The 12,573-nt window shown below is 36.1% G+C and overlaps 1 protein-coding gene across 1 annotated transcript; it reads left to right on the top strand.

The window, feature by feature from the left end:
* Positions 1-404: 404 nt before the first annotated feature.
* Positions 405-4,762, top strand: LOC129216703 (uncharacterized). Its single transcript, XM_054850920.1, has 5 exons — positions 405-527; positions 1,444-1,506; positions 2,684-2,753; positions 2,960-3,056; positions 4,582-4,762. The coding sequence occupies exons 1-5, from the start codon at positions 414-416 to the stop codon at positions 4,760-4,762; spliced, it is 525 nt and encodes a 174-aa protein (XP_054706895.1). The 5' UTR covers positions 405-413.
* The last annotated feature ends 7,811 nt before the right edge of the window (positions 4,763-12,573 follow it).

The following is a 12,573-nucleotide window of genomic DNA, read 5'->3' on the forward strand; positions in this document are numbered from 1 at the left end:
GTGAAAGACCAAAATAGGAGAATGAAGACTTTCACCTGTGATTCTTCGAAAACATTGTCTACTGCCAGTGGATTTGGTAGCTGAATGTTGCTATTCACCGGCTATAGTCGATATTTACCAGATTTCAGACTTTCACAGCAACATATCATATACAGACAACTTTATGATTTGTGAAGTGTTTTGCAAAGTAATACAAAAAAAAAAAAAAAAAAAAAACTAAATTACCTTACACATCCTAATGGTTTGCCTAGGTGTTATGTTTCACAAGTTTATATCCATTAATTTGCTTATTTTCCCTTTTAGTTGCAATTTTTTTCTTTCCAGCTTTTAACAGTTCACAATCATTTGAAGTAAGAACTCTGCAATTGAGCTGCTCGTTCGATCATTTGAAGTTTTATGTGAAACTCCAGGATATGGCCTTTGACATGTGTGAGATGTCTTACCGAGTGGCCCTCTATGACTGTACTAGTGGCGCTCCTGATGTGGAAGCCAAACCACTCCATTCTTGGATCGGTGTGGCTAATAGTGTAAGCTTTTGTGGTTTTGAAATCTTAACTTTATTCTATAGAGAATACAATAGGTATTTTTGAAATACTCTGTGCAAATTTTCCTTTAAGGTAAATCAGAAAAGTTGCATGTTCAGATCACGTCCGGGTCACTAGTTGGGGAACTTGTAGTTATTTTTGTACTACAATAACATACCTACTCATCTTTGAAACACAAACATTTATTAAAAATGAAACAAACGTATAGTAAGTTGTAAACTCATAGTAAGTGTAACGTTCGTGCAAAAGCCACGGCACGCACCACTCCTGAGAATTTGCAGGTTGGCGACTGCAGCTGCAAATTGTATGTAAGTTTTGATAATAAATTAGTCAATACTCATTGCCGAAATCAAGCTCGTGGGGAAGAACAATCTAGTACTTGCCCTTACTTTTACGAAAAAAAAATACTATATATATATATATATATATATATATATATATATATATATATATATATATATATATATATATATATATATATATATATATATATATATATATATATATGCTAAAAGTGATTATTTAGCACTTTGAAAAGCCATTTTTCAATGAAATAACTGATGCTTAAAATTTTATTCTTTACTTTAAATTACCAATATTAAGACACATAAATGACAAATGTAATAATCCAAATTGAGTTGTAGGCATCTAGTTCAAAAATTTTTGATTTCTTGTTATTTGAATGCTTGGGTTAAGGAGAGGTAATTTTGCTTGAGGCCCCATGCTCTGTAAGTTTGGCCCTCGGCAGGTAAAGATAACTTTTTAAGTAAGGATAAATGAAGTAACCAAAGCTAAAAATGTGAAAAAATACTGAATGTTATTTTGAAAATTTTTGAGCCATGTGTATATGTGTTGAGTTGAAACTTTTTCCTTCTTACTACTCGTTCCCTTTCCACAGTCGCTTCTGGTTCTCCACTGCAGTAAGAGAATGTTGGAGTATTTTAAGAAGTACTGTGTATCGGTAAGTACATGTTACATTCCCAGTCCTATGAGTGAAAACATGTTTCACAGGAGATTTTCCCCCACTACTTGTAAGTTAATAAGAAAACAACTAAACATTTACAATAATCTTGTCTTGAATCAGAATTCAGTATGTAAACTCAATAATAATATTAAGAAAAAGAATAATTGATAAAAACCTGATCAGCACTTTACTGGTACTAGTTATACAAATACAAATATAAATACAAAAGTAACGACCAGCAACAGGCTCTGGGTCCAGCTAGGCTGGTCCTAGTCAATTTACAATCCCCAGTGAAGATCAATGGCCCTCTTGAAACTATCTACTCCCTTGCTCATTACCACCTCTTCCAGCAAGCTGTTCCAAGGTTCCACTACCCTGCTAAAATAATAATTTTTCCTAATATCCATGTTAGCCTGAGATTTAAAGAGCTTAAAACAATGACCCCTTGTCCTGTTTTCAGTGCTAACTTTAGCCCCGTAACATCTTTCATATTAATAAATTTTAACAACTGAATCATGTCCCCTCGGTCTCTTCTTCGCTCAAGACTGTACATTTTTAGCATTCTAAGCCTGGAATCGTAATCTAAATGAGAAAGTCCATTTATTTGCCTGTTAGTATGACATGCTCTAAACATATGAATAATTTATAAAATGCTTATTCAATGAACAGTTTTGTTAAATATATTATCTTAATTGTAAAAAGTATTACTTTAAAGATGTATCTTTAATAGAAAAAAATCCTTAGGGATTCTTATGACACGAAAACACAAAAAAAAGATCATCGAGAAAAATCAATTTAAAGTTTTTTTTTGCATAAGAACACATAGCGAGCATGACCTAAAACCATTCATAACTTTTTAAATATTTGAGCTAAAGCAATGAAACTTTTCCCCTGTGTTTGGACTAGTGTTTGGTTTTGAAATAAGCAATAAATTTTTTTTTGATCGTTTGGTCATTTTTGAGGCACTGTAACCCCTTAATTACTTTCAAATGATGTATTAACTTAAAATAAGTAAAGCTGAATAGAAATAAATAAATAAATAAAATTAATAAATGAAATAAATAAATAAGTAACTGCAAATAAATAAAACGTCACTCTTCATAATTGACGGTTTTTGAGGTAGATTGTCTTTATTTTGTTACAATGAATGTACATATTTTATTTGTCTTTATAGGTATCGTTGAAACCTTTTGCAACATGCATCAAAGGACTTGGAAATCGACAAGAACTGTTTATTTTTCAATGTAAGTGATTTGAAAAAAACTCTGTAGCTTAACGGATTCAGATGCATTATACTTACATTAGTTGTTATGGGGAAAAATTAAAAAAAAAAAAGCATTTTAGATGCATTCTTATCTGTCACGAAATATCATAACCTTTCTATTGAAACTGAGAATGTGACTCTTTAATTTCTGTTTAGTTTTATTTTAATTGTTCTTTTCATTTCCAGACATTCCAGAGAATCAACTGTTAGGGTACGATACATTTTCACCTCTTCTTTGCAGACATTGGAATGTGTCCGTGCTTCTGACAGGTGACTCATCCAAGTGAGTTGAGTGTTTCCAGATGGGTCGAGCTCTTTTAGTGTTTGCTTATGATCTATAAAAATTCTGTTAAAACTACTGCATATGGCAGAAAATCATCCCCCTCTGTCTTTAGTTTGAGAAGACTAACGAATCTTGAACAAAATAAGGTCCATAAGATATTACAGAGTGTAGTTACATTAATGTGACCATCTGTCAATAGCCAGAATAACCACCTTTCGCAGAGCGGACTGCTGCGAGACGATTAGGAAGAAAGTCAATTAGGTTCCTGAAGGTGGTCACTGCGATGTTGAGCCATGCCGACTCCAATGCCGTGGCCAGCTGCGCTAGATTACACTGTTGAGGATCCATGGCGCGAACAACCCGATCTAGATGGTCCCACACATTCTCGATTGAGTTTAAGTCAGGTGAGTTTGATGGCCAGGGGAGAACGGTAAACTCATCCTGGTGCTCTTTGATAAGCTTTGCAAGTACATGCCAGCAGTATGGCACTTCGTATTGTCTGGTTGAAAAAAAAAAAAAAAAAAAAAAAAACCAATGCACATATTGGGCTGGATATGGTCCGCAAGGACAGATGCGTACTTGTATTGATTCAACGTGACTTCCACAATGATGCGTGAACACAGAGAACGCCTGGAAAACATTACCTAGACCATAATGCTTCCACCTCTAGCTTGAACCGTTCCGGCAATTGTTGCAGGGTGTTTGCTTTCAGAGCTTTCACGCCTTATACGCCAACGTCCATCTGTCCGATGGACTAAAAAACGTGATTCATCGGAAAACGCTACCTGTCGCCACTTAGTGGGCGTCCAGCTGAGGTAAACTGGCGTAACAATTCCAGCTTTCGTCGTCGGTGAACATCAGTCAACATAGGTGCACGAACCAGCCGTTTGAGTTGAGCTTCGGAGACCCAAACGCAGCAACGTTCGCTGAACAGTAGTTTGGGAGACACTGTTGGTAGCTAGTTGGTTCATCTGGGTGGTCAGTTGCTCAATGGTAGCACGTTTATTTGCTCGAACGCATTCCCGCAGCCGTCGTTTGTTTTTGTCACCTATGGCCCATGTTGCACCAAATTTGCCACGTTGCTGATTTCGGACAGTCCCATTTTGCCATGCAGGGTACAGTTTTACCTCGACGGCGCGTGAACAGGTCACACACTCCGCCGTTTCGAAAATACTCCCCCCCCTTTTCCCGAAAGCCAATGATCATGCCCATTTGGACGTCGGATAAATCGCTTTGTTTCTGTATTACGCCAATGATTGAAATGTTTACCGGAGCCCTCATATACCCTTTATATTTCCTCAACTACACTGTGCTGCCACGTGCCTTCTGTGATTGGTTATTTAACGTCGACGCCGAAAATACGTGGTGGTCACATTAATGTGACTGGACTGTGTATTTTCTAGAAACACATTACTCTTGGACCTTTTAATACGCTTCTTGTTTAGAATTTAACTTCAGATAATGGCAGCAGATGTCAATATATAAAAATTGGCCAACTGATGAGGTTATTTCATTTCTCCTTCAGGAAAACGATTTCTATTCACTTGAGGTTATGTGCTGGAATGAAGAAGTTGTCTGGCTGCTTTAAGTTTTATCAACTCCAACTATACTCTCTTCGCTCTGAGGAATGCCGTCCAACCTATGGGATCAGAAGTCATTCAACTCAACTCGTCATTCCCTACAATGAGGCAAGGACAACTCATTAAACTTTTTAGACAGCTACCAGGAACCAGCACAGCAGCATATGTACCGTATTTTCAGGTGTAAGCGTGGGGGCTCTTACGAGGGGGAAAAAAACTTAAAAAAAATGGCCGATGCGGCGGATACAGCGGGTACGGCGCATGTGATGGGTTTTTATTGTTGTATATATATTTTTTAATAATTGTTTTACGGTTTACCGCAGCGGATAAAAAATAAACTATTTTGAAAGGAAGGAGAACAAAATGTAATGAACTTGCTTTGAAGTGATCAGAAATGCGTCCAATTTTTAATCTTGTGTTTGAAAGGTGAAATTTTTGCAATCCTGATTTTCGAAACGGATTAGTTTGCGCATTTTTTTTAATGCTAATTGTTGCTTTCAATTGAATAAAAATCAACAAAGTTTACCTTTTAAATTTCTCTTGGCTTTATTCCACGTACATTTTTAACGATATAATTTCCAAGAGATCAACCATGCAAAAAATTGAAGAATTTTTAATTCGGCTTTTCCTAGATTTTCACAGTCAAGCTTCTACTGTAATTAAAGTCTTTAATTTAACAAACAGACTGTGGGCAGAATTAAACACAGTTGCTAAGCACAAACATTTATTGATAGTTACACATCACAATTACACATAGATGAAAACTAGAGACTACTCTGAACTACATACTACAGCCATCACTACATATACATGAAGAGACATCTCCGCGCTTGATGAAGCGCAATGGTTTCTGGGAAAAGATATGACGCAATATTGACCTGCGCATTTAGAATAGAAATAAGGATTGAATCCTAACAATCCCCCCTCTCAATGCTTATTTTACATAATTATAACATTTCAACATTTCAACAGCCCCCTTTTTTTTCTTTTTTTTGAATACTTACCTGAATGAGCCAGCATTTCTAAAGCTATATAAAAAGATAAGATTGCTAATGAAATTAACTTGTTAAATTAATTAATTTCTATTCTATTCTATTCAAGAGTCACAACTGACTTCAACTGTATTTATGTCGAGGTCTGCATACTAGTGCCTTGCCTCCATTATTTTATATACCGATAGATGGCAGCACCATCACCGGATCGAACAGTTAATGAGAATTTAGAACTAGTCCAAGAGCTAATAGCTACCTGGTACTAGCACCCCCAGAGGTATCGTTTCACTTGGAGGACATTGAGACCACGAGCATATTTAACGTCGCCCAGTCCCCTTTAATGACGACGGTGGGTCTTCGACCAGCGGGGATCGAACCCGAGCCCCTCCGGCCCCGAGTCCAATGCCCTACCGATCAGGCTACCACGGCCCCATTAATTAATTTGTAGAAATTATTATGTTTAACATTACTAAGGGCTTTATTTAACATATCTGCAGGCATTTCTTCAGATTTTATATAATTAATTTCTATTTGGTTGTTCTAGTACACTTCTCTGACATAAAGGTGACGGATGTCTATATGTTTTGTACGAGAGTGATAAACAGGATTACGCACCAGTTTCTGGGCAGATTGATGGGCACACATAGATGAAAACTAGAGACTACTCTGAACTACATACTACAGCCATCACTACATATACATGAAGAGACATCTCCGCGCTTGATGAAGCGCAAAGGTTTCTGGGAGGAGATATGACGCAATATTGACCTGCGCATTTAGAATAGAAATAAGGATTGAATCCTAACAATCCCCCCTCTCAATGCTTATTTTACATAATTATAACATTTCAACATTTGAACAGCCCCCTTTTTTTTTTTTTTTTTTTTTTTTGAATACTTACCTGAATGAGCCAGCATTTCTAAAGCTAGATAAAAAGATAAGATTGCTAATGAAATTAACTTGTTAAATTAATTAATTTGTAGAAATTATTATGTTTAACATTACTAAGGGCTTTAGTTAACATATCTGCAGGCATTTCTTCAGATTTTATATAATTAATTTCTATTTGGTTGTTCTCGTACACTTCTCTGACATAATGGTGACGGATGTCTATATGTTTTGTACGAGAGTGATAAACAGGATTACGCACCAGTTTCTGGGCAGATTGATGGGCACACATAGATGAAAACTAGAGACTACTCTGAACTACATACTGCAGCCATCACTACATATACATGAAGAGACATCTCAGCGCTTGATGAAGCGCAAAGGTTTCTGGGAGGAGATATGACGCAATATTGACCTGCGCATTTAGAATAGAGATAAGGATTGAATCCTAACAATCCCCCCTCTCAATGCTTATTTTACATAATTATAACATTTCAACATTTCAACAGCCCCCTTTGTTTTTCTTTTTTTTTTTTGAATACTTACCTGAATGAGCCAGCATTTCTAAAGCTAGATAAAAAGATAAGATTGCTAGTGAAATTAACTTGTTAAATTAATTAATTTGTAGAAATTATTATGTTTAACATTACTAAGGGCTTTATTTAACATATCTGCAGGCATTTCTTCAGATTTTATATAATTAATTTCTATTTGGTTGTTCTCGTACACTTCTCTGACATAATGGTGACGGATGTCTATATGTTTTGTACGAGAGTGATAAACAGGATTACGCACCAGTTTCTGGGCAGATTGACTATCACAGCTAATTACTGTTGGCGACTTAATTGTGTGTGGAGACAGTTCATTGAAGAAGTTTCTTAAATATATAGCCTCTTTAGCTGCTTCCGACAAAGCCATATATTCTGCCTCGGTAGTAGACAATGCAACGGTCCTCTGTTTTCTTGATTCCCATGATATGGCACCACCTGCATATTTGAAGGTAAATCCTGTGTAGGATTTCCTGTCGGTCACATTTGATGCCCAGTCAGCATCCACAAAAGCTGTTAATGCTTCTGTATCACGCTTGAATATTATGCCCCGATCTTGTAAGCCTTTCAAGTATCTTAAAATTCTTTTTGCAGCTATCCAATGAGCTTTTCCGGGGTTATTGTTAAATTGACTTAGATAGTTGACAGCAAATGTTATGTCCGGTCTTGTTCCTACGGAGAGATACATTAAAGATCCTATTAATGATCGATATGGTACATTTTCCATTTCAAATAGTTCTTTATCATTTTCGGGACACATTTCATTTGTTAGTTTAACACTATTGTCCATAGGTGTTGATACTGGTTTGAAATCTTGCATGTTAAATTTTTGTAAAACATCTTGAATGTATTTCTTCTGAGACAAGATGATACTATCATTGTTTTGAATGAATTCAATTCCCAAACAATAATGCAAGGTTCCCAAGTCTTTCATTTTGAACGACTTTGACAAATTGTCCCTAATGACTTCATATTCCTCCTTACTTTTTGTGAGAACGATTAAGTCATCGACATAAACAATAATTATTGCTTCAAAAGGCGATTTTGACTTATATACACATTTATCAGAGTTAAGAGGTTTGAACCCCATTTGTTTTAACTTTTCGTCCAATTTTGTGTACCACTGCCTTCCCGATTGCTTTAGACCGTAAAGAGATCGTTTCAATAAACAGACTTTGTCATCATTGAGATTGTCTTCGAAGCCTTCTGGTATTTCCATATATATTTCTTCTTTTAGGTCTCCATTAACATAAACCATAATGAAATCTAATTGATATGCTTTAAATATTTTGAATACCATATGCAATTACAGTTCTGATGGAACTTAATCTGGCAACTGGCGAAAAATTTTGTTCGTAATCAATCAAGTACCGTTGCGAGCACCCTTTCGCTGTTAAACGTGCTTTCAGTTTTTCGATGCTTCCGTCTTGATTATATTTTGTTTTCAATACCCATTTACAACCAATTACCTTTTTATTTTTCGGTCTTGAAACAATTTCCCATGCATTTTCTTTTACTAGCGCATTATATTCTTTTTCCATCGCCGCTCTCCACTCATTTCTATTAACACCATTCATTGCTTCGGCAACGCTTGGATTATATTCTACATTTTCATTAGCAAAAGAAGTGGCTTCATCTTGAATTTTCATTTTATATTCCTTTCTGGGTCTACCACGGCTGCCTGTTTTTATTTTTCTTGGTCTCCCATGCGCTCGTACTAAGGTTGGAACGGTATCCGATTCAGAATCTGAGTTATTGCTGTTATCGCTTCCCCCCTCATCACATGACGTATCGTCTGCTTCTGCTTGAATGTTTTGATTCGGATCGCGTGGGTGTGATGTATCTGTTTCTTTGGATTCAGTAGAGCTTAATTCCTCATTATCTACTTTTGGGTTTTCCAAAGCAATAAAGAACTCAGTTTCAGTGTTAGATGAAGTATCTCGTTCATATTCATCGATAAATCGCACATCCCGGCTTGTAACTATCTTTCTCGTGTTCGGATTCCACAGCCTATATGCTTTAGATTCGGTAGAATATCCAACGAAAATGTGTTCTTGTGACCTTGGGTCAAATTTTCCTTTCAGTCGTTCATCGAGAACGAATGCTTTCTGACCAAAGATTTTGAAGAATGAAACAGTTGGCTTTCTGCTATAAAATAGTTCGTAGGGAGTTTTTGTTTCGTTTAAGCCCTTCGTTGGACAACGATTGCGTAAATAAACTGCACAATTAATTGCTTCAGCCCAAAACTCTTGTGGGAGATGGGATTGCATGAGTAAGCACCTGGCCATCTCAACTAGTGTTCGATTTTGGCGCTCACTTTTGCCATTTTGCTGTGGTGTTAAAACAGCAGAATATTCTCTACGAATACCACATTGTGTAAGAAATTTTTCAAATTCTTTACCGCAATACTCGAGACCATTATCCGTACGGAGGGTTTTAATTTTCTTCTCTAAACGATTCTCAACAGATGCCTTATATTTAAGAAATGCATCTTTCGCTTCATCTTTGGTTTTCACAAAATATACCTCTACGGAACACGATTTATTGTCTATAAATGTGATAAAATATCGAGATCCTCCGAGTGAGGGAACTCTCATTGGTCCACAAACGTCACTATGGATTAGATCTAACAGACATTGACTTTGAAATTTGGATTCTTTAGGGAAATGTTTCACAGTTTGTTTACACTGGATACAAACTTTACAGTCTTTCAAAGAATGTTTATCATCAAAATTTAAACTGTGAACCATATTATCAGATTTTAATTTCTTTAAATCCACTTCATTTAAGTGACCAAACTTAAGATGCCAGTTTTGAAAATCACTCACCATTGATGCAGTCTCTATTCTTGGCTTGATGAAATACAAATCACCTTTACGTGTTGCTTTTAGGAGTAGAGTTCCATCCGCGTTAAATATTTTGGCACTTTGTTCAGTGAAAACAACAGAGCGGTTGTTTGATGTTGCTTTTGATGTAGATATAAGATTGCATTTGAGTTCAGGAACACATAAAACATTTTCTAAGCGAATTGTTTTTAGTCCCTTCGGATCTTCCAAAACAATGCGAACTGATCCAACTCCTACTACTTCAGCACTTTTATCTACTGCGAGCTTTATCGAGGTGTTTGTACATTTTTGAAATTCGCAAAATAAATGTTCATCCCGGGCCATATGAGAAGTCGCAGCTGAGTCCAAGAACCACACTTCAGGGTCGTAATGGGCTGCACTTAGGCAAATGGGTAAATTTTCCAAGCTGTCAGAAACTTTCGCCATCATAGTTCCTTCTTGTTTGTTTCTTCTATCGGCTAATTTCTTTCGGCATTCAGAAGCTTTATGTCCAACTTTCAAACAATAATTGCACTTGAAATTGCGAAAAGTACTGTTCTGGTTAGTATGTTTATTGTAGTTAGGCTTCCATTTCTCTGCGTTTGGTTTCGGGTTTGAGTTAGTCTTTTTAACAGAACTAAAGTATGCCTTCTGAGAATCAAGACTAATTTTACCTTTTCTAGCTTCCCATTCCTCCAATAACTTTATTTTCAGTGCATCCGGTTTTGGGAGTTCATCACGAGATTCGATTGCGCATCGGAAATTTTCGAAAGTATTTGGAATGCTGTACAGAAGAAGTATTGATAGAAGGTCATCAGCGATTTCTATGTCCATTTCACGGAGTTTATCACACTACGTCATAGAATATGTTCAAGTGTTCAGACATATTTTCAGTCTCACTCATTTTTCGGGAGAGCAGTTGTTTTAGCAACGTGGCCTTCTTTGCTGGTCCTTTTGATTCGTATACTTCTTTCAATTTCAGCCAAACTTCGTTTGAAGTAGCGCAATGCTTTACGTGACACAGTTCATTGGGATTTATGGATAAAATTATATCAGCTCTAGCTTTTTGATCAGCCTTTATCCATTTGGATAGCTCTTCCAATTCTGCATCAGTAGCTCCTTCAGCTGGTATGGCTTGTTTTCCTGTAACATAATCCCAGTGATCATTTTTGATTAAAACGGCTTCGATCTGAAGTTTCCAAGTGTCATAGTTTTCTTTTCCGAGTTTTTCGATAGATGTGAGCTGCGCCATCGTTAATGTTCGTTTCAAGCGTTTTCCGCTTCTCAGCCTACGCAGTAATGAACAAGGAAGTTCTTGCGAAAAGTCAGCGAAAGCTTTCGTTGTAGGCTTAGTGATGTAAGATCGCTATTTAATCACAACTGTATTTTAGTGGCACAGTTTTAGATGCATATCCTGGGCCCATAACCATTGTGGGCAGAATTAAACACAGTTGCTAAGCACAAACATTTATTGATAGTTACACATCACAATTACACATAGATGAAAACTAGAGACTACTCTGAACTACATACTACAGCCATCACTACATATACATGGAGAGACATCTCCGCGCTTGATGAAGCGCAAAGGTTTCTGGGAGGAGATATGACGCAATATTGACCTGCGCATTTAGAATAGAAATAAGGATTGAATCCTAACACAGACAATATAAAGTTTTGCCAGAATGTGCCACAGTATTTATATCTTTAATGTTTAGATGATAGGACTGAGTTAAAATCGGGAATGTCCAAATTGTGTGTAGTTCGCGAAAAATTGTCGGAACTTTTATCTCGCGAATAAATCGATGCATCAGCTTTAAACGTAGTTTTTTGGACTAAAGTGCAGAATTTTAAATGAGTATTTACCGCAGCTATTTCAAAGAAAGTTCATAACTTTTTTAAACATCCATTAAGTTGATTGTGCAGTGTTTTTTCATGCGCAATGACAAAATTTTTGGCAGCGATATGAAATTCGTCAATGTTTGTGGTTTTCGTATGTAGGCTAATTAACTATAATTATTTACAGTAAATAAAAAATACCTTTTGAGCATTTAATGTATTTGAATTGCGTTCCATTTTTTTTTTCAAGAAAACAACTAACAAAAAAAAATTTTGTTTTACATTGTTTTAACTTCAGGTGCGGCCCATGCACTAATTTTTTTTACTTCTTTAATAAATATTACGATGCGGCGCATGCTCCCGAAACTACGGTATATTCAATGAAATAAGAATGTAATCACCTATGGGATTTTGCCAAACTAAAAAACTTTCTTTTCATTTCAATTCTCTAGTCAATTATCCGGGGAGGGGGGGAGGGGGGTGACAAATTCACCTTTTTTCTGTGTTCTTTTTTTCCCTTTATAACTCAATATTAAAACTTAAAGGATGATGGATGAGGGCAACAATTTCAAGATTAGCGATCCGAATACGACAGAAGTTATTGCTCTTTTTAACTCTACAAAAAAACTGATTTTGTAAAAATTATTTCCTTTTTCCAAACAGGTAGACTTGTAACTAAAAGTATATAATGTTAAGATTTCAAGTGAAATACATTCTTGCATTTTGCATTAAAAACTAACGAGATGTGTGTTTATTATTTGTAACTTTTCGCTATTTTCATGGCATGGTAATCTAATAAAGAGCACTTTATAATATCACTAGTGGTACCCGCACGGCTTTGCCCG

Source organism: Uloborus diversus, chromosome 2 (genome assembly GCF_026930045.1).
Source record: "Uloborus diversus isolate 005 chromosome 2, Udiv.v.3.1, whole genome shotgun sequence".
Classification (NCBI taxonomy): Eukaryota; Metazoa; Arthropoda; class Arachnida; order Araneae; family Uloboridae; genus Uloborus; species Uloborus diversus.